The sequence below is a fragment of the Cucumis melo genome, chromosome 3 (assembly GCF_025177605.1).
Source record: "Cucumis melo cultivar AY chromosome 3, USDA_Cmelo_AY_1.0, whole genome shotgun sequence".
NCBI lineage: Eukaryota > Viridiplantae > Streptophyta > Magnoliopsida > Cucurbitales > Cucurbitaceae > Cucumis > Cucumis melo.
The window spans coordinates 27,168,194-27,189,234 of NC_066859.1; the positions used below are offsets into that span (position 1 = coordinate 27,168,194).

Consider the following 21,041-nt stretch of genomic DNA (forward strand, 5'->3'; position numbering starts at 1 on the left):
CAATCAACACATTTTAAAAGAAAATTCTAGTGTGCAACAAAATTAGAATAAGATATTTAAAGTCAGTCAACTACTTTTTCTATTTTGCAGATATGACACTACTTTGTAGTATACGAAGAACATTGATTGATTGTATTGCGTGTATATTGATAGTATATCTAGGATATTTATAACCATACTTTTTTAAAGTTTCATTAAATGAACTTTTTGTTTATCATTTTTTTTGCAAAAGTAATAAATCTAGACCGTAAGCCTCATTTTTTTTAAGTTATGGCAAATCGGCAAGAATTAGAAAGAAAAATCAGAAATGAACTCCAACCCACACACGTAAAATATTAAAATCATATATTTATTTTTAGTTTTTTTTTTCTAAAGGAAAAAAAACATTGAATAACAATTAATTAACTATAAGTCTATAAGGTATATGCCAATGTATCATTGCTCATTCTCAAATCTTAATGATTGTTTGCTAGGTTGACTTTCTTTTATTAGAAGACAAAGCTATGATTATAATATTTGTGTAAGTAGATTTACATGTTTATTTGTTATATATTTAATGCTTATATATTTGAAGCTATGACATCACTCACAATTTTTATTTTCTTATTCAAATCTCTCTTCGGTTTAATACCAAAAAAATAAGATAATCTTTTTAATTTAAAGTTTACATTGTAGATTTAAACTAATAATTAAGTATGTCTTCTAGATTTTATATTGTAGTTTATAATTCAACTTCATAATTGATTGAAATTTTAAAAAAAAAAAATATCATCCATTGTTGATCAATTGTAAATTGGAGCATCAATATCTAATCACTTCCTTCCTTTGATAAGTACAGCGGTAATTACAATTACGTTATTAAACTTTTAATTGTAAAAATTGGGCCATCAAACTTATACAAATGTTAAAACTAGACCATCAAATTTACGTAATTGTAGAATCAATTTTTATCATTTGAAGCCCTATTTTATGCCGTCATTATAAATTTGAAGACCCAACTTTTACGATTGAGAACTTGTTCGTCCATTATATTTCATGAATGAATCTTACAATTTACCTTTTTCTTTTTTTAAATTCAACAAACTAAATAGAATTATCAATTCCCGTTATTGTTTGGCCCAAAGAGTATGTGGATTAATTTTATAACACCATCAACTTCTTATAAACCTTTGGTCATGTAGGTTAGTAATTCACTACTCGCTAAACTTCATAAATGTATGAAATTTACAACTTAAGTGATCCTTTTTTCATACGCCTATTAACGAATATTTTTTACATTGTGCATACTAACAAATATTTCTTTTCCGAGAGATTAGAAAGTACAAAATCTATATGCATTCTCTTGAAATTTTAATTATGTAATATTGGTTGGTTATTTTATTCTACTCAAATAGTAAATAAGATATGGAATTATTGTAGTAAAGAAAAATAAAAGATATGAAATTATTATGAATCATTATTTAGAAATAACAATAGTGGAAACCTGAAAACGCCTCCTCGGCCTGTTGAGGTGTTAATTCTTCTTCTTCTTCTTCTTCTTCTTCTTCTTCTTCTTCTTCTTCTTCTTCTTAATGAGAGCGACTCCATAAGACTTTTGTGGTGCAATACAAATATTATAAAAATTGACTAAAATTAAAATAATTAATTCAAATACTTTTTTCAATGTTTGAAACGAGTTGTTCTTTTTCAACTACAAAGTATCACAGATACATAAGCTACTATTTATGTTATATTTATATTATAATATCATATATCGTTAAACATATATAATTATCTATCATATATAGATTTGTTATATTTTTAAATATTTTTTAAATTTTTGTTAAATTAGAGATAATTTTCTTTCTTTTTATTATTTTGATTTTAGCATATTTTTTTTAAACTCCCACAAAAATCTAGGGTTTTTTTTTTTATGTATTGAGAATTTCATACATATTTGTATAAATATCTCAACGATTAAAATATATTTTTTATAAAAAAAAAAATTAGGTGTCCGTTTGTGTTGTTGTTGGCCTTTCGTGGGTATGTATAATTGAAGTTCAATATATATATATATAGATAGATAGATATATCCGTCCATATTCGTAAATAAAATAATTTGACATCAATATCAAACGTTGATCCAAAGATATCTTTTACAAATGCTTATAAAATATATAAAATAAAAATGTCATAAATTTTATCTAACATGGATGCAATACGTACTATTTCAAGAGCAAAAACAACTTAATTATTAATCTAAATAAATTTTTAAAATTTTGTACTAATAGTAACGTTTGTCGATATTAATTTTTTATTAATACATCCATAAATTTGAAATGTGAATATCAATATCGAGATCGATATTTTCATCCTTAGGTAATCAGGGCGAAAACTATAATTGTAAATAATATTGTTAGTATCCACTAACCCTTTAAATGTAATATTTTAACTTTTGAAGATCATAAACTTTCAAATGTATCTAATAAGTCTTAAATTTTTACTTTTACATCTCTTTTGAAAAGTCAAGCAACAACAGTTATTTAGTGGAGTTGGAGGGCAATTTTTTTTAGGTTCAAAAAAGAGAAACTTCAAACCAGGAGATGAACAAATGTAAATAGTTTGGACATGTGAAGAATGGTTGGCTTAAATAGAACAACGAATTCCTCACACGACATGAACGCTTTACCTAATAGAGGGATGTGATATCTTACCTATTCCACAAGTTTTGTAACATCAGTTTTCCATTATGTAAGTGTTTGTGGTGGAGTTATATCAATTGATGTTTCAAGTGAGTGGAAATGGCACTATAAACTTAACTTTATTTACATATGATGAGTAAAGAAAAATCTTAGAAGAGGGTATTCTAACTAAGTGGTCGAGAATTATGGTTGTATAGAGTATAGTTGATTGAGTTGAGAATTATGATTATGAGTGAAGACATTACATGTAACATGAGGTGTGTATTATGCAAATATATATATTACTAAGATGAAATTTATTGAATTTTTGCATTCTTAAGTTAGATAATGACAAAAAGGAGGTGAGGTACAAAAGTATTAAAAGAGCGTACTCAATAAGAGAAATTAGTGTGATTGTATTGATTTTTCACATATAATTTCCTTTTTAATAATGGGGTTAAAAAAAGATTCACTTAATCATACATTAAATAAGAAGAGTTTTAAACAAACAAACACAATTTAAAAAAAAAAAAAAACTAGAAAATTAGAAGGAAAAAAGAACAAAATCGTTATAAAATAGGGCCTAATTATGTTTGAAGATAAATAAACTTAGGTTTCCAAAAGTTGAAATAGATACCTAATTTGATAAGTTTTAAGGCTAATTATGAAGTTTGAAGTTGGAAAGAGTTTATATACTTTTATCTTTTAATTGTACAAAATAACTATTTATACAAAAATATTAGCTTAACTAATTTTTTTGCCTTCTAAAATATTACAACTAAACATAAAATTTTCAAATATTTGGACAACTTTGAAAAGATGATAATATAATATCCTATTTGGCTAATTATTCCAAAATATAATTATTAAACTCAACTCTAACTTGTAGTCATAGGCTGAATCATTATGAACTGTATCTATGGAACAAGCCCAGGACCAACCTAGCCCAAAGACTCAAGAACCCATATGGTTATAACCCAAATGCAAGTGATCCATTTACAAGATGTTCCTTTCCTTATGCTAGCTTAGGCGTTAAGACATTCGAAAATATGACGAGATCAAACTTCAAAATTTCTCACAGTACCGAAAAGTAGAGAGAACATCTTTGATTCTGTCTTGTCGCAGTGTTCTTGATTTTGAAAGAACAATTCAATACATGAGAACTCTATGAGTTGACCTAAACATTCTTTGTTATGTAAACTTCTAGCGCACACATAAAAATTCAACAGACAATTTGAGTTTAAAAGGGGGGTAAAAAGGTCACAGTTAGGTTCATACCACAAGCATCAAAGTTGTAATATGGAACTGAAACTGCCATTCTATTCAAAGGTGGAGGCTCAAGTCCATACATCATTTTATTTTCTGGCCATAATCATAAGCCAGAAAAAAAAAAAAAAAACTCAAAAAAGAGCCACAAAAAATAGGCTCACAGGGCATTCACAGTCAATTTTATGTTAAAAAGGAAAAAAGGCCAAAGATTATCATCCACTATGACTATGGGAGGTGAAGCAAAGCAAACAAACACCATCATTTTACAAAAAGTGATCATCCATGGCTGCCACCAATGGACATAAAAACAGCTCTTTTCAAACAGATGACCAAAAGGGTGTCTGTCGCCTTTGATAGGTTCATCAACCACGGGCATGGTGGCCAGCCACTGGAAGCGAGTGCTTATGCAAAGCCACCAATGCTGGTTTCAAAAAGGTCCTCATCATGGTCAGCACTGGACTTGGGAGAACTTTCGGAGGTTTTGTCGATGGATTTCTCTAGTTCTTCGTCCATCAACATCTCCTGGGAACGGCATGTTAGACTACAGAAGGCTTTCTCCCCCCTGCAACAGTTCACAAGTTAGTTCTTAATCAAGGGCTCAAAACTGTAAAATGCATGTGTGCGAGACTCTAAGATATTCTTGTGACGAACCTGTAAATGTAAATGTCTTTTCCCTCATCCAGTTTCTTGTGACAGGAGTAGCACATGCTTAAGAAGTCGGTTAATGAATATGAAGTGGGGGTATTCAAGCTTTTAAGAGGATGAGGAAATCCCATCTCCTTCATTTCATTCTCAGAAGATGAGCTCAAATAATTAGAGTGACATTCTAAAATGCAGTCACCATAAATATGGGTAGTTTTCGGGTTCGGACCATGTGAAATTACACATGTATAATCTTCAGACAGCTCGATATCACTTGCTGAGAGAGGCTTATTAGATCCGTTATCACAGGATAAGCCTAAAGAAATCGAACACGGTTTTGTGAGAGGATATTTTTCGGACACTCGAGGTTCTTCACCTAAACAAGGAGAAGCAACACTCTCAGTAGTAGTACTACAACTGCTAACACTGAGACCATTTATAACAGCTCGAGGAGCAAATCCCCTGTAGGAATCAAAAGAACGAGAGTAGTTCCCAAAAGGCTCATATTCTAACGGGGTTTCTCCAATTTCAAAAATCACATCAGAGTTTCCCTGTTCAATGGGAGTTTTGGTCTTCGGTACCTGGAAAATTGGATAGTTTTTAGGCAAGGATTTAGGTCCCTGGATAAGATTTGCCTGTGGTGGACAATTAGATTTCTTGGCCACACTTCGAGGTCCAAAGAGAGCGGTCTTACTATCTGACGATCGAAGAACTTTCCCAAATAGTTTACTATCATCGTCATTTAAAGAATCAATAATGCTCAGCCCTACTTTACTAGAATCCCAGTTCTTTCTATGCCCCTCATTGGATGATGATCTAGGAGATCTAAGAGGGTTACCTAAACTTGATAACACCCAAAAATCAAGAGGGGAAGTTGGACTTTTGGCCGAATCGGACTCTAAACCTTTAGGAGACAACCCAGTAAAAAGGTGAGATCTTTTGAAAATAGAACTACATTTGGTGTGAAGCTCAGAACCAGAACAAGGGACATTCATCTGATTCATTCTGTATTGATCTTTCTGAACTGACCTTGTTCTCTTCCTCAGCATTGTTTTGATTCGCCACTCCGAAAATCCAACCCCTACAAAACCATAGCTTCTTGTCTACATCAATGTTATTTGGGCTCATTCACAAATACAATATAGTTTCAGGAATCCATCAGAATCGGCAGAAACCCAGCAGCATTGTGCAGTGTAAAATACAAACATCATTAACATCTGATCATTGATAAGAAACTCCCCAAAAGAAGAACACAGTCCACAGAATCAATTCAGAAGTAGCAGAAACTGACATTTCACACATTTGGAACAAAGTGAGAACGCAAAATCAGATCCAATGGCACAAGAAACAACCCTGTGAAAACTCTCAACAACAATCAAAACCCAAAACTCAAATATGCAGTACCATTCCCCAATTTCTATTAAGAAAAAATCCCCCAATAGAAAATTACAGTAGTTTCAATCAATAAACGATTGAAATGGGAAAACCCCAGATGAGAAATCCCAACGATTGAGTCAAAAAGACAATCAAATACGAAGGAGAGATTCAACTACCAAGAGGGGGTGACCCCAAAAAATGTAAAAGCAAACAGAAACCCTCGTTTTCTCGAGGACATTCCATAAATATTTGAAAATCAAAAAGAGGAAAACCCAAAGAATCATCGACAGATTGAAGAACACGAAAAAGGGAATGAAAATAAACAAGGAAAGGAGAAAATCTTTACCTTGGTTTGTGAAATCCGTTGAAAGAGCTCTGAAACTTCACTAATGGCGTTGTTCTGAACAGAAAAATTAGTGAATGGAAAAGGGGGGAAATGGGGTATTGGTATGGCGAACTGTGAAACTTGTGAGGCACTCTTCTCTTCCTCTTCTCTGGTGTTCTCTCTCTAGAAATTGCCTCAAAATCAGTGAAGCAGTGAGCTTCAGAAACACACCTCTTTCAGCTCTATGAGAAAACCAAAACTTTACCTCCCTACTAATGCAATGCCGTGCACTACAGTATTTTGGCAGAGAATTATTTTGTACGTATTTTCCCTTCGTTTTCCTACTTTTCACTACATTTATTTCTCAATTCAATTCCCCACTACCCTTTTTTCTCTCTCTCTTTTCCACTTTTCCTTCCATTTTTAACCCATCCATTTAATACTCTAAATGTAACTTGTTCCAAGTCACACTACAATGTTCGTCAATATGAGAATAATTTAACTACACAATGCTTATATCATTATTATTGCGATGTAATAGGTTTGATTCTGAGACTTCACATGTTGTCAAAAAGAAAACTTAAGAATATTTGAAAGAATTAATAGTCTATGAATGTGTGTGGTAGTAGAAATTGTAGTACGGCTTAATTCTCTAATCCATGTATGTTAAAAGAACAAACTTTGATATGTTGGATGAAAATTGCGGTGATGACAAAGAACCATGTTCATTTTTCAAGTCCAAATTTCGCACATATCATCGAATTATGATCTACGTCATGTATGGCAATGATCTAAAACGATGCAATGATCAATTTCTTTCATATTTACCACCACATTCGATTTTGAGTAACAATTCAATATGCATTTTGAAATGTCCAGCGATATTACCATTTTTGGAAGAATTTTTTTCCCTTCACAAAAGGCAACATTTGGAGGGGTTTTGTGTAATTTAGGTTTTGAATTTCTTTAATTTATGAAATTGTGTTTGAATTGTTTCTGAAGCAAGCAAATCATGTGTGTTTAAGATTCTAAGTCACTTTGGAATGAAAAAAGAATCAAGTTTTATGATTTGGGTTCTTTGTATTTTCTTCAAATACTGAAATTTCATTAATTGAAGGAGATTTCTGAATCTAAAATGTAACTTAATGATTAAGTTATTCATTTATAAGTAAAGTTTGAAACTTAATTACCTATTCTAAAAATAATAATAATGTGGTAATGTTTTAGGATTGTGATTCAAAAAATATTTGGTTATCTATGGAATTCATTGCTTTATTTAAAACCTTTTCAGATTTTCAAGGAACTTATTTGGATTTGGGTATCTAAAATCTATTTTCATTTATTATCATTTCAAAGTTTATTCAGCAGATTGTGATCTTATAATTTATCTCTTTTTTCTAAATTTTTGTATATTAAGTAAATATATTCCCGAAAATATAGTGTTATTTCCCAGAAATTACAATAGTTGAATACGGTCAAAAGGTGTTCTTAAGATAAGTTTTCTATTTTTACATTTAAAATTACAACACCTTTTTTATTTTTTATTTTTATTTTCTTTTATTGTTATTATTATTATACCTCTTTTAGAATGCAGTTTTCTTTAAAGAAATTGATAATGCAAATTCTCTTTAGTTTTAAATAAAGCAAAAACCACTAAAAAATAAAATTTAATACTATTTTTCACAATTTACCAAATTGAATTGGGAAGAATCTCTAAATCTAAATAATCAGTACAATTTATACTATTAATAAGTTTGAATGTCTAATTTTAAGATTCGGATGAATTTGAGAGCTTAATTTTTAATTTTAGAAGTTTATGGGTATAATTTCGTCTTACTTTATGGCTAAAGTAACCGGGACTTATCTACGTGGCAAAGTTTAAATAAGTCTAAATGATTAGTATTATAACATTTTCTTATACAATATTATTGAGATAAATTAGTACTATAGCATTGTGAATTTTTTGAAATTTTATGTAATTGGCCAAAATTTACTTTTGGTCCTTCTAAGATGACTGTCTATATGTTATTACGGTCAAAATTTAAAAGGCAAACTTGTAATTTAAGCCAAGAAATTTTTTTCTTCAAAAAACAAAATCCCCAAAGAAAATCTCTTGTCTTGTTCTTGAAATTTGGTGTTAATTAAAGTAAAAAATTTAACATTGACTGCGTTAAATTTGTTGTTGACCAATTGTTTGCTTTTAAATGACCTTTGAAAATGGTGTTTTCTTTTAAATTGAATCACTTTGTCATGGTTCTTTAATTTTACCCAAGAAAGAAAAAAAAATTATGAATAATCTACTTTATGAAATATTACTTTTGACTACTAATTTCTTTTGGGGTTGTATGTGTAATTTGATTTTGTTTTGTTTTTTAATTTTTAAAGTATAGGTTAGTTTCTTTTTTATGTTTCATTTAGGGTTTAGTCATTTTTCATAGAAAACGCTTCAACTCATAGTCAAATGACAGTGTATTTGTCCTTTCAAAATTTTAATTTTGCTTAATTTCTTTTAAAAATAAACATGACTACAAGTTAAATAGTACATGAGTGAAAGTAGGGTTTATGATTTCGGTTTTCAAAAATCAAAAAATAAAAATGAATTCATTATTAGAGAGTAGGTACATTTTTCAACGTAAATATATCATTAATTTTTGTATTTCTCACTATATTTCTTCAAATAAATGACCAAGAAATTTCAACATACGTCATATGAAATAACGTATAGTCTCATATTGTCTCTATATATATATTGCGACTAATCATAGATGCTTTGATCATTAACACATACACGTATATTGTGATTAGCTACACTAATTTTGATAATCGCATGCTTAAGTTTCTCTTCAATTAAAATATAGTTAATCAAGCAATTAAATAAAATGTATATTTAAAAGTAAAAAAATCAATAATTGTTTAATTTATTAATCGTTAAACTTTTGAAAAATCGTTATAAAATTAGAATATAATGATTACAATATTATCGAATAAAATTTAATGACTAAATTGTTACGAAAACGAAATTAGTAATGTATTTTTGGAGCAAAGGGGTATTTAGAGATGGGGGGTGTTGGTTGGTCTGGGCGTTCAACATCTTCAATTTCGCTTTTAAAAAGGTGAGTCATTAGAAAACGATAAAACTGACGGCGACCAAAGATCTTTATTGCTAAACCGACAAACGGTCACGGCCTTTAACCATGGTTGCCACTTCACCGACCTTAGTTAACGTTGGGTCGCAATCAGGTACATCAAAATTATGCTACGCTTGGTCAATTTATATTTTTGGATTTTTGCTATTTTTGGTTTCATAGAACTAAAAGGAGATGAGATGGACCATTTCTTTCAACCCTAAAAATATGCAAAATACTTTATTAGTTTTTCTTTTTTCTTTTTCATTTTTTTTTTCTAATTAAAAAAATATTAACATTTTTTATATTTCATTTTCTTTTTAAATTCTATCTTTTCTCTCCGTTTTACCCTTCGAAATTTTCAATTTGGATTAATTCATGTCTTGACGCTGTAATTATTTTAATTAAAATCACGAACTCTTGTACGTGTGATGAATTTATTGTACATTTCTTACTTAGGAGTAAATTTAACTCAATTGTAATTTACACAATCTATCTTCTTAGAGGTCGGAAGTTTAGTCTCTCGTCTTATTGTTCTTGTACTTGTACTAAAAGAACTTACACCCACCACGACATTTTGTTTGAAAAATATCGTGTGACGCTAACTAATTTGTAACAATTTGCTTCGAGAATTATCCACACATGTACTCTAATCATTCATTCTTGTAAAACTTAATTGAATAAATAAATTTACACATAAATGGAAATTGATGTGAAAAAACGATATCTTAAAGTAATCATAATTAATTGCTACACTGATTTGCTTACAATAAAATTATAGATGTGTTTGGTCCATATAATTAAATTACAAAATATTCAACCAATTAATAAATGTCGAGGAGTGTGTAAATAATTGATACACTTACATCATCATTTAGAATGATTGTTTAGAGTTTAAGTCGAGGTAACACCGAAGCTTTGAAGATATAGATTGATATTTTCTTTACATGTTTTTATATTAGAAATTATTTACCACACTTAAAATAAAATTGTTGTTTCATTTAGCATAATAATAATAAAAAAAAACTTTCAAATTTATTTATTCTAAAGGAGATATCTACTTATCATTATTGAACATTAAAAAAGTTTGATTATCATCACTATTTTGTTTGTTAAATGTATAGATTCAACATTGTATTGAATACGTGTATTAACTTTGAGTCGTAATACTAAAAAAAGAAAAATGTTTTTTTAAAATGTTATTCTTAATTAATTTTGTACCAAGAGCCTTTAATACTAATTTTATTTTTCATTACCAACCTTGTTCAACAACTTTTGTTCCAAAAGAGATGTTATTATAAATAAACTATTAAAAATATTTATAAAATATAACAAAATTTCATATTATATATATCGACGATATTCACTAATAAACTTATAAATGTATGTTTTTGAGTTGATAGAAGATTTCAATACTACCAATTTATATTATTGATAGAATATAAAAAAAAAATTCATACGTTGAATTGGTTATATGTTGATTTAGTGATGAAAACAAAGGACACGTATATATCGTTTATCCTATGTTCAAATTGCGACAAAATATAACAAAAACCATACTAATTAAATTACTTGATTGTGCTCTAAGTTAATTAAAAATTTAAAATTAGAAGGCATAGTGTAAATATGCAGTTACAAAGTAACCATGAAACATAATAGTCTTGTAGAATTAATAACATAAACAACTAAATTTTGTTAGATATTTAAAAACTAATATTTTCATATATAGCATAACATATCAAATTGTAGTAAACTTTAAGAATATTATATCATTGATAGACATCCCTAAACTTCTATCAGTATAATACGTATTAATATTTTATTATTTATCATAACTTTTCTATTAAAAAGGAAAACTATGTTACATGTATCTCATCATGTGGACTATATTTGAATTCACTTGTAAAGAGCGTCTTTTATTCTTTCTTCTTTGATTTTTCTTTTTTTTTCCCTTTTCTTTATTATTTGTATGCCTCCAATTCACTCCACCTCCGATATCCCGAAAAGGTTTGGTGATTGGAATTTATAAAATAAACAATACAAATAAATAAAAAGCTGAAATATCTTTTTGACACCCTATTCAATTTTAGTCCTATACCTTTTTATAGTTCACTCATTGTTGGTGTAGTTTAGATAGATTTTAAAATCAATATCAATTACAACAAGTTTATTGTTAATTTTTTCATGAAAATTGTCATTACTCTTTTTCAATTTTAGTAAAAATAGTTTAAAGGGACTATATTTAAAAATTTATTAAAAATATGAATACTAAATTTGAATAATTAGGAGTGGGAGGATTAAAATTTAATAAGGTTTAAATTATGAGAACTGAAATTGTGTGTGTGTGTATATATATATATGTGTGTGTATCAAAATAGAATAATAATAAGAAAAAAGGATTTCTTAAAAAAAGAAAAAGTAATTGGATAATGGGAGTGAACGAGAATCCAGAGATCCGTCCTTTCGCAGCACCAAACAGCCGCACATAAACGGAACTCTTAACGCCGTCTATCAACCGTCACAAATTTAACTGCACAAAAGACTAATTATTATTATTTTTTAATTATTATCTTTTAATTTTTTTTGGCTTAACATTAAATCTAAATCTAAAGTTAATATAATAAAATGAACGAAAATGTTTATAAAATTTAACAAAAATTCAAATTACATCAACGGCAAATAATGACGATGCCATTAAATATCGGAAGACAAAAGGGTTTTGGATTCAAATTATTTATCATATTTTTATTATAATAAACCGTTTAATATGTTCTTAAAATTTTAATTTTATATTCAATAAGTTTCATAAATTTCAATTTTGTGTATAATAATTAATCGACCTATTCAACCACTCTTTTAAAGTCCTTGTACGTATAGGAAAATATGCGTTTAGAATCTTATTATTCTTATCTACTCTTAGATTTGTTTGAGCATTTGAGTATCTATTTTTAGTTTCTTGATACTAATAAATCTTAAATTTAATTGTTTAAAGTTGTTTTCTAAAATTGGTTAAATGATAATAATAATTTTGTTAAAATATGATTTTGATCCTATATTTTTAAACTTATTCAATTTTCATCATCAAAATTTTAAGTTTACTCGATTTTATTTTTCCACTTTCAATTGTCTAGTCTCTCAAAATTAATTTGATATTAATAATAATTCTCAAACAACAAAATACACTATGTTGATAAACAAAAAGATTTATAGAAGGTACATTAACAAATTCAACGATTGAAATACATGGAGTAAAGTTGAACAAATTTCAAAATATAAAAACTACAACAGTAATTTAACCTATACTATATGAGTTCAATGATCATCGTTCTATGATCATCGTTCTAGCTTCTTCCCTATCACTTATCGAACTTCTATCTATCTAACAATTGTTTTATCTTTCAATTATGTATGGATCATAACTCAATAAAGATCCATAGGTCGAGATACTCAATCGAAACAGAGTCTATTAACAGTCGAGCTACTTCGCACCTTTCTGATACCACTAATTGTAGGGATTTAGTAAAAACGAGCAAATGCTAAAATAAATCATTGAAAAACGAAAAAGTAGAGAGTAAATTAAAAATCGATAGAAAGGACAAACTAAATAAACAAAAAAATTAACCAATTTCAAAATAGAACACAACCTGCATGATATTTTGATACATTGTTTATTGTTGGAGGCTTCATTTGAAAGGAAAATCGAATTTGGCATCTCAAATTTCCACTTTGGTCCTCCATCTTTCACTTTTTTTTTTTTCTTTTTATTGGTGTGTTTCTTTTTCTTTGTCACTTTGTGCTAATGGAGCCAAAATTTATTCCATGAGTGACATTCAATTATGTCATTTCCTATTTGGATATGTAGGGAGACATATACTCTTCATTCAAATCTTTATTGTATATTTGTTAGAGTACTGTTGAATTACTAACTCTTCATCTCGTGTCGTGTAATTTCAAATGAATGAAAAGTCGTTTTTAACACATTAAGATGTGATGTCATTTGGAAACATTTTGGAGATGAGTCGGATAGTTTAAAGGAAGAAACAGTTGACTTGAAGTTTTATTAGGAAAATCGATCGGATCAAATAGTAGGCAACTTTTTTGTTTTATGTCTATTGTATAGTTATTGAACTCAATAAGGTAAGTTTTTTATATAGCAAGATAACAAACATATTTTTTAATTAAATATAAATTTGTTAAGCACCTGACATTTTAGTTTGTTGATTCTATACTCTAATGCCTTTAAACGTTTTGAGATTTTATAACTAAGTACATGCTACATACAAATAAATTTTAAAAATTAAATCTCCGATCTTCTAACGATTTTGGTTTTGATTTTTGAAAATTAAACCTTTAGATATTATTTACCTTGCTAACTTTGTTTCTTTGGTATCTATATTGGATTAATAGTTTTAAAAACCAAACAAAATTTTAAAAACAATTTTTTTAATTTAAAATTTCGTTAAGAATTCAACCACTGTATTTAAGAAAAATGTAAATTATCAACACTTTGAATGTTAATTTTTGTAGACAAAATGATTATCCTAGCAAACTTGCAAAATACATATACACACGTACATCATTGATACAGTAAAGAAAAGGTGAATCGAAGCATAGTAATTGAAACCTCAAACACCTTTACTCCTTAAGGTTGAAGATTCAATACTTCTTTAAACACGATAAAGAATATAGAGTAAAAACAAATATAATTTACTATAAACTTTAACCTATAGGTATATTTTTAAATATAATAAAATAAACTAAAATATTTATAATATATAATAAAATATTTTATAAATATTTTTTTTTTTGTTATATTTATCATTTTTTACGATTCCATCTCATAATATATACACATATATTGGATAAAGTTTAGAATATACTATTTTAGCAGTCCAACGTCGATGACGAGGTTCATCTCACAAATTGCCACACTCGATTTTTCGAATATATCAACATATTAACGTATATTTCTCTACAACTATAACTTAATCAATTTAAAAAGAATTCTGTACAGACATAGTTTAACTTTACTTATAATATTGATTGTAGAATCTGAAATTTCATTTGTTATATTTTTATAAATATTTTCAGCATTTACATTAATATAATTCTCTAAATTAAGTGTAATTAAAATTAGTTTTCAATAATTTAATAATTGTAAGACTCTTAAAATTAATCAGAAAACAATTTCTGGAGATTATGTAGAGGCTCTTTGTCAAGTGAAGAAGAGATTCTAATTATACCTGTGGCTAACCACTTTTGAAGTAAGAAATCCAATAAAGTAAATAAAATATACTCTCAGTCCACCATGATTGAGATCAAAGGAATGGCTATGCCTTAAAAGTAATAATAATAATCAGAATCGGAATCATCCTAATCAACCCAAAATAAAATTCTAAGAATCCAAAGAATGAAACTTTGATCATAATTTTATTAATGAACACATTCAGATTTCATCAGACTCTAGCGAATTCAATTCCAATTTACTCATTACAAATTCATCCAAATCTGTTTTCCCCATTAGATAATCAGTCATATTTCGCCATTTATAAAAATTATACACTTCCAAGAAAATTTAACGGCTTCAAAGCTTCAAAATTTCTAACCTTAGCCAATAATCATGGTTCCAGCTCCATTGTCTGTCATGATTTCTAGCAGCAACGAATGCTCCAACCTCCCGTCGATGATGCTCGCCGTCCTCACTCCCTGAGCCAACGATCGGACACAACAATTCACCTTCGGAATCATCCCTCCGCCGATTCTTCCCTCGTCCATCATCTTCTTCACTCCTTTAATGTCTATCTGTTTCACTAAGCTTTTCGGATCATCACGATCTTCCAGAATCCCTGCTACATCCGTTAGTAAGATCAGCTTCTCTGCCCCTAGCGCCGCCGCTAATTCTCCAGCGACTGTGTCCGCGTTGATGTTGTACATCTGCCCTGACTCATCGGCAGCCACCGATGAGACCACCGGAATGTGGCCTTTGTCCAGAAGTGCCTGTAGAACCGTAGGGTCCACACGTGCGACCTCGCCTACAAACCCTAACTGTGCCGCGTTAGGAGCTGGCCGAGCCGTGAGTAGCCGGCCGTCCACACCACAGAGCCCTGCGGCTGATGCTCCTGCCTTATTGATCAATGAAACTAGATTCTTATTCACGTCGCCGACCAATACCATCGATACTATTTTCATTGTCTCGGCGTCGGTCACTCGAAGACCGTCGCGGAAAACGACCTCAATGTTGAGGCGTTTGAGCCAGTTATTGATTTCCGGCCCACCGCCATGGACTAGGATCGGTCGAAGGCCGACGCAGGAGAGAAGAACAAGATCATTAACAACCGAAGCTTGAAGTGACCGCGATTTCATGGCGGCACCTCCGTACTTGACAACGATCGTTTTACCTCGAAATTTCTGGATGAATGGCAGTGATTCTGAGAGAACATCAACTCGGAACTGCCCTGGAGTAACAGAATCAACCACAGCCTCCATTTGCTGAGTGGCTGAACATCTGATCGACAGCGACGACGACGACGACGAAGAAGAAGAAGAAGAAGAAGAAGGTAATCTGCGCAATCGCGGAGCGGGCGAGAAGATCAAGGAACTGGAAATGGAAGGATTGAGCAAGGATTTAGAGGTAAATAGCTTGGATGCGGATGGGCTTAACAAGCCTTCGACTGCCGGCATTTTTCGATCGAACCGACGGGGGAGAGTGAAGAGCGGAGGGGGGCGGAGAAGAATTGGGAAAGAGTAATTAGGGATTAAAGAGGGAGAGCAAGCCCGTGATAAAACAGAGAGAAACTTTTATTACAATTTCTTTTTTCTTTGTTGGATTAATTTGAATAAAGAGGAAAATTCGTAATTTCCGAAAAATACTATAATAATAATAATAATAATAATAATATAAAATTTTATCACAATTATTTTATGTTTTCGTCATGTACTAAAAAGTTTCTTTAAATAAAAACAATAATGATACCCTAAATCCAACTTCAATGAAATCAAGCATGCTAACGACTATACGTGGTTTGTGTATTAGAAAAAATAAAAATAAAATAATAAATCGAAATGTTGAGACTATACTTATTTTGAACTTCTTTCTTTTTTAGTGAGGTATTTGAACAATTGAATGGAAATTGAGAATAATAGCATAACATTAAGTAATTATACTACGAGAGCAAAAACATTGAATGGAGTTAGAGACAAGAAATACATTCTCCGTTTCTGTCTTTGTTTAGCATTTTAATGTCATTTCCAACGTCAAAACTTTTCTTAACCTGATACTTTTTTAAGTTTTAATTTTTACTCAAATTTTGACTTTATTTTAAATTCGAAACTTTTCTTTCGAGATAAAGTGGACTTAAAAAACCCACACAAAAATAACATGTATATGTTATTTTAAAAATTGTATTGACGTGGGTTTTGTTTATTTTAATAAATGAACTTTATTTTTATGATATTTCAACTCAAACTGTTCCTAAACTTTTTATCCTATGTAATTAATTTTTTATTGTTTCTACCCAAAAAATGCTCCTATACAATATAAATTTAAATGTTGACTTATTTTACGGGAGTTACCATTAGAAATGATCGATTGTGATCTAATTTTCAATCAAATTTTCATTATCTAATTATAAAAATTTACATCCAATTCTATTAGTTTATATAAAGTTTTTCTAAAGCTCCATTGCATTGTTATAAAATTGGGATCTCAATATCACGAACATCAAATTTCCAAACTTTGATTTCGACGTCGAACTAAAATAACCTTTTAAATCTTATGATATAGTCTTGATGGGCTCACCTAAACCTCCTAATATGTTTAGAGGTCGAGTCCACCTAAACTCGTTGTTTAGTTTGGTGGACTAACTATATCCCATTAGTACTAAATAAGAAAATTTATTTTAAACGATGTATGGAAAAAGTATTTAGAAATGCAACACGTAACAGTTCATACTTATACACTGTTGAAGTGATCGAAAAATCGAATCAATCGATTAGTCGAAAAATGAGAGGAGTCAGTTAGCATCCATATGAAAAGTTTTATACAGAAGTTTTTTAAAAATTCTTTTAGTATTAAATGAACTCCATCTGATGAGAATCGACCGACCGCGCCCACTGACAGCTAAATTTTGCTCTATTTGAAAAAAATGGTTCGGTCGGACTCGATATTGTAACCGGCCGTTGATCAATTCGCCGGCACCGAACGTTTACAACGCTTTGGCGAAATTCTTTCAGGGTTAGATGATGTCCGAAGAAGAGAAACAAGTGAAATCGTATTCCGAGGCGTCAACGACTTCCTCGGTTGAAATTCAGAATTGGATCGAGTAATCGAAGATTTTTCCATTTTCTGAGAATCTCCCATTTGCATTTACCTTAAAACTTTGCTTTACTTTTCAGAGCGCAAGATTTGCTGAAGAAGAAACTGATCAAAGAAGATGATCTGGAAGGGAACGGGGATGATTTGAAATACGTCGGCGGCGTTGATATAAGCTTCTTAAAGGAAGATTCGTCAGTTGCGTGTGGTACGCTTGTGGTTATGGATCTTCAAACTCTTCAAGTTGTTTATGATGATTTCTCTCTTGTTACTGTTCAAGTTCCTTATGTCCCTGGCTTTCTCGCATTTAGAGAGGTTTCCTTTCCCTCATTTGTTAGTTTTGCCTATTATTAGTTTATTTATGTATTCGTAGAGTTCCTCTGTTCCGATGAATGTTAATGATCGTATTTCTTGATATCTTATTTGAAATCCTGTGGCACAAGCGATTTAATCTTGGTAATTAGATACATTTTGTTGCTTTGGTTCTTCAGGCCCCAGTTCTCTTGGAGCTTTTGGAAAGGATGAAAAAGAGAGCTCCTCTTTTGTATCCACAGGTGAATGTTTAGTTGCCTGGGCTGGCTTTGTTTATGCCACTCAAAAACAATATTTTCTTGTTATGCTGAAATCATCTGAGATACTTCTTCTTTTGTGGAGGTCATCATAATTTTTCAAAATGCATATATGAATCTGTAAACTACCACAGTTTTGTTACTCCTGAACCGGGAATTTCGGATACTGTTGTTGATATATCAATATATTTTTAAATCGAAAGGTTTAACATCGATACTCAAATGTGTATATTTATTCGTGAACTAGATTGTTTGAGATAAATACATTTGGAACTTCAAAAAATTGATCTTTTAGCTCCAATATGTCTATGAAACAAACAACAAAATAACCTAGTTTGAAGTAAAATTGATATCCATTAATATCTACATTGATATTTTAACCCTTGGTTCTAATAATAGTCTACACTGGATATTTTTGCATTTCAAATGACTGTTTTTTCTTTATTGGACCAGTTATTGATGGTTGATGGAAATGGAATACTCCATCCTCGAGGTATTTTTTTTTCTTCAAAGTCCTTAGTGGTGGCATCCTCTCTAGTTTTTGGAATTGTTGTAATTGGCTGTGGTGTAATACAACTTAAAGCTTAATTGAATATCTGTAGTAGTATGAAATATCAATATAATATGCTATCTTGGAACACTGACCAGTCCATGGGAGGAACGTGTAGGTTTTGGTTTGGCCAGTCATCTTGGCGTTCTTGCTAATTTGCCTACAATTGGAATTGGCAAGAATGTGAGTTTCAATTTCATATAACATACCATTGATTTAAATGTTTAACCCCATCAAGTATTCTGATCTGTTCTACAATGTCAATTTCAGCTGCATCATGTTGATGGTCTTACCCAGACCAGCGTCAGGAAACTTCTTTCCGAAGGCAAAAATAACGATTCTATAATAACTTTGAAGGGTATCTCTGGAAGCATTTGGGGTGTGGTAAATGATATATAATCTTTTTTTGGTAACTTAATCTGGCTGAGTTCTTAATTTCATTGTTCACATGCTTTCCTCTCCTTTCAGGCTATGAGATCTACTGTTGATTCATTGAAACCTCTATACGTTTCAATTGGTCATCGTGTTTCGCTTGATACTGCCATTGAGATTGTTAAAATCACTTGCAAATATCGTGTTCCAGAACCTATCCGACAGGTAAAACATAAATTTGGTTGAAAGATATCCATAATGTGATTATGACTTCTTCACTATAAATTCTGCCGATAAATTCTTATAGTTCCTGTTATAGAAGTTCACTTTTTAGTCTAAATAGGTCGGGCTATGTTTTGTGTCGAAAAGAACCTGTTGATTGTTGCATAGGTTCATATGGAGGGTGGAGTAAATATATTATTGAGCCTCCTCACCTTTTTTCCGTGAACTGAATATCCAATGCTTGCTCTTGATTTATGACTTTTCTACATAGGATTCATGTTTGAATCTTGCTTTAGGATTGAGATATTGATGTGAGATTGCTAAGATGTGATGTCTACTTCGTATATGATTCAGGCTGACATTAGGTCAAGAGAATACCTCAGGAAATTTCAAATGGGAGTGTTAGAAAGAACAACTTCATAGCAAAGGTAACTCTTTTACTGATATCAGTCATGTGCACCTGAGATAATTTATGTTAAAAAAAGTGTAACCATAACTAGTTATCATGTTTTTGGGAAGCAAACACTTATCTGAGATTTACTCCACATGACAATTTTAATCGATTTTATATATTGAATTGAGAAACAACAATTTAGATGAACTCACTTAATTTTAGTAAATGAGTAAACCTTGTTATGTACTGTTTTTTTTTTTCTGTTAAATTTTCAGTATTTGAATTTAACAATTGTTTTGTTGTTTTCATTGTAGAGCGATGTAACCTATAATTGTTGAGTGGGAAGATAAAAGAGTGAGGAAAAAAGTACTGTACTATGATACCATTTTAAGTAACTTAATGTATTAAATTATAAACAATAAATAAATATGAAATGTATGGTTGTCGTTTTAATTACAATTTTACTTTCAACACCTCTAAAACTTCTCCATTTTTTGTTTTATATCTTTCAAATTTATTATAGTTCCGTATTTTTTTTTTGAGTGTTGACCATCAAACATGCAAATTTACCGCAATGTATTAGTAACCATATAATAGTTTAAATAAAACGATGGAAAATCTAAAATTTGTTTAAAACGTAGTTTTTTTATTACAAAAACCCAATGATTAACATAATACAAATGTATTTTCACTGTTAAATCTTCAAACTTAGATGTATTGGTAACAAGAAATTTAAATAAAAATTAAATAAAACAGTGATAAATCTAAAATTCATCTAACATAGGAGTTTTTTGTTAGAAAAAATTCAATAATTGACATATATATACTACAAATGAATCATAGATTTGCTTATGGTGGATGGAATTTGAAACGAGTAACAAACAATATTAATTAAAATTTAAATATTTGTAATCATTATCTTAATTTTTTTCGAACATAGAGACTTCCAAACTCATTAATTCTCAAATTTGGAATTAATCATAGACTAATGTCAACAAACCACGTAATCATAAGTGTTTAAACGTTGACCTTTAAGTAAACAATATTAATTAATTGCTGAAAGAGTTACAAATGTCCACACATCCATGGTTTATCATGGTGAGTAAAAGTAACTGAGTAAACAAACATGTGAAGAAAAACAATCCAATAAGTAGGGAGAAATTCAATGTTCGGAAGAAAATGGTTGAAGATAGATCTTTATACATAATTGGAGAAGATAAAAGAT

The 21,041-nt window shown here is 30.0% G+C and overlaps 3 protein-coding genes across 6 annotated transcripts; 1 reads left to right on the plus strand and 2 right to left on the minus strand.

Moving 5' to 3' along the window:
• Positions 1-3,899: 3,899 nt before the first annotated feature.
• On the minus strand, positions 3,900-6,605 carry LOC103488251 (FCS-Like Zinc finger 10). Of its 3 annotated transcripts, none has more exons than XM_008446895.3 (3): positions 6,295-6,605; positions 4,581-5,652; positions 3,900-4,491 (listed from the first exon to the last, which is right to left on the minus strand). In XM_008446895.3, exons 2-3 carry the CDS (start codon positions 5,618-5,620, stop codon positions 4,332-4,334), a joined length of 1,200 nt encoding a protein of 399 aa, XP_008445117.2. In that variant the 5' UTR covers positions 5,621-5,652; positions 6,295-6,605; the 3' UTR covers positions 3,900-4,331. The 3 variants fall into 3 exon arrangements, with proteins under 3 accessions (XP_008445117.2, XP_008445116.2, XP_008445115.2); XM_008446894.3 differs by having other exon boundaries at positions 4,581-5,674; XM_008446893.3 differs by having other exon boundaries at positions 4,581-5,857.
• Positions 6,606-14,806: 8,201 nt separating this feature from the next.
• On the minus strand, positions 14,807-16,231 carry LOC103488250 (acetylglutamate kinase, chloroplastic). Its single transcript, XM_008446892.3, has one exon. The coding sequence runs from the start codon at positions 16,077-16,079 to the stop codon at positions 15,006-15,008; it is 1,074 nt and encodes a 357-aa protein (XP_008445114.1). The 5' UTR covers positions 16,080-16,231; the 3' UTR covers positions 14,807-15,005.
• A 1,223-nt stretch (positions 16,232-17,454) lies between these two features.
• Positions 17,455-20,280, plus strand: LOC103488248 (uncharacterized). 2 transcript variants are annotated; one of them, XM_008446888.3, is made up of 9 exons: positions 17,455-17,719; positions 17,793-18,024; positions 18,201-18,263; positions 18,732-18,771; positions 18,947-19,011; positions 19,099-19,212; positions 19,297-19,425; positions 19,777-19,850; positions 20,131-20,280. In XM_008446888.3, the coding sequence occupies exons 1-8, from the start codon at positions 17,637-17,639 to the stop codon at positions 19,843-19,845; spliced, it is 795 nt and encodes a 264-aa protein (XP_008445110.1). In that variant the 5' UTR covers positions 17,455-17,636; the 3' UTR covers positions 19,846-19,850; positions 20,131-20,280. The 2 variants fall into 2 exon arrangements, 1 of the variants encoding a protein (XP_008445110.1); XR_007819477.1 differs by lacking the exon at positions 20,131-20,280 and having other exon boundaries at positions 19,099-19,207.
• The last annotated feature ends 761 nt before the right edge of the window (positions 20,281-21,041 follow it).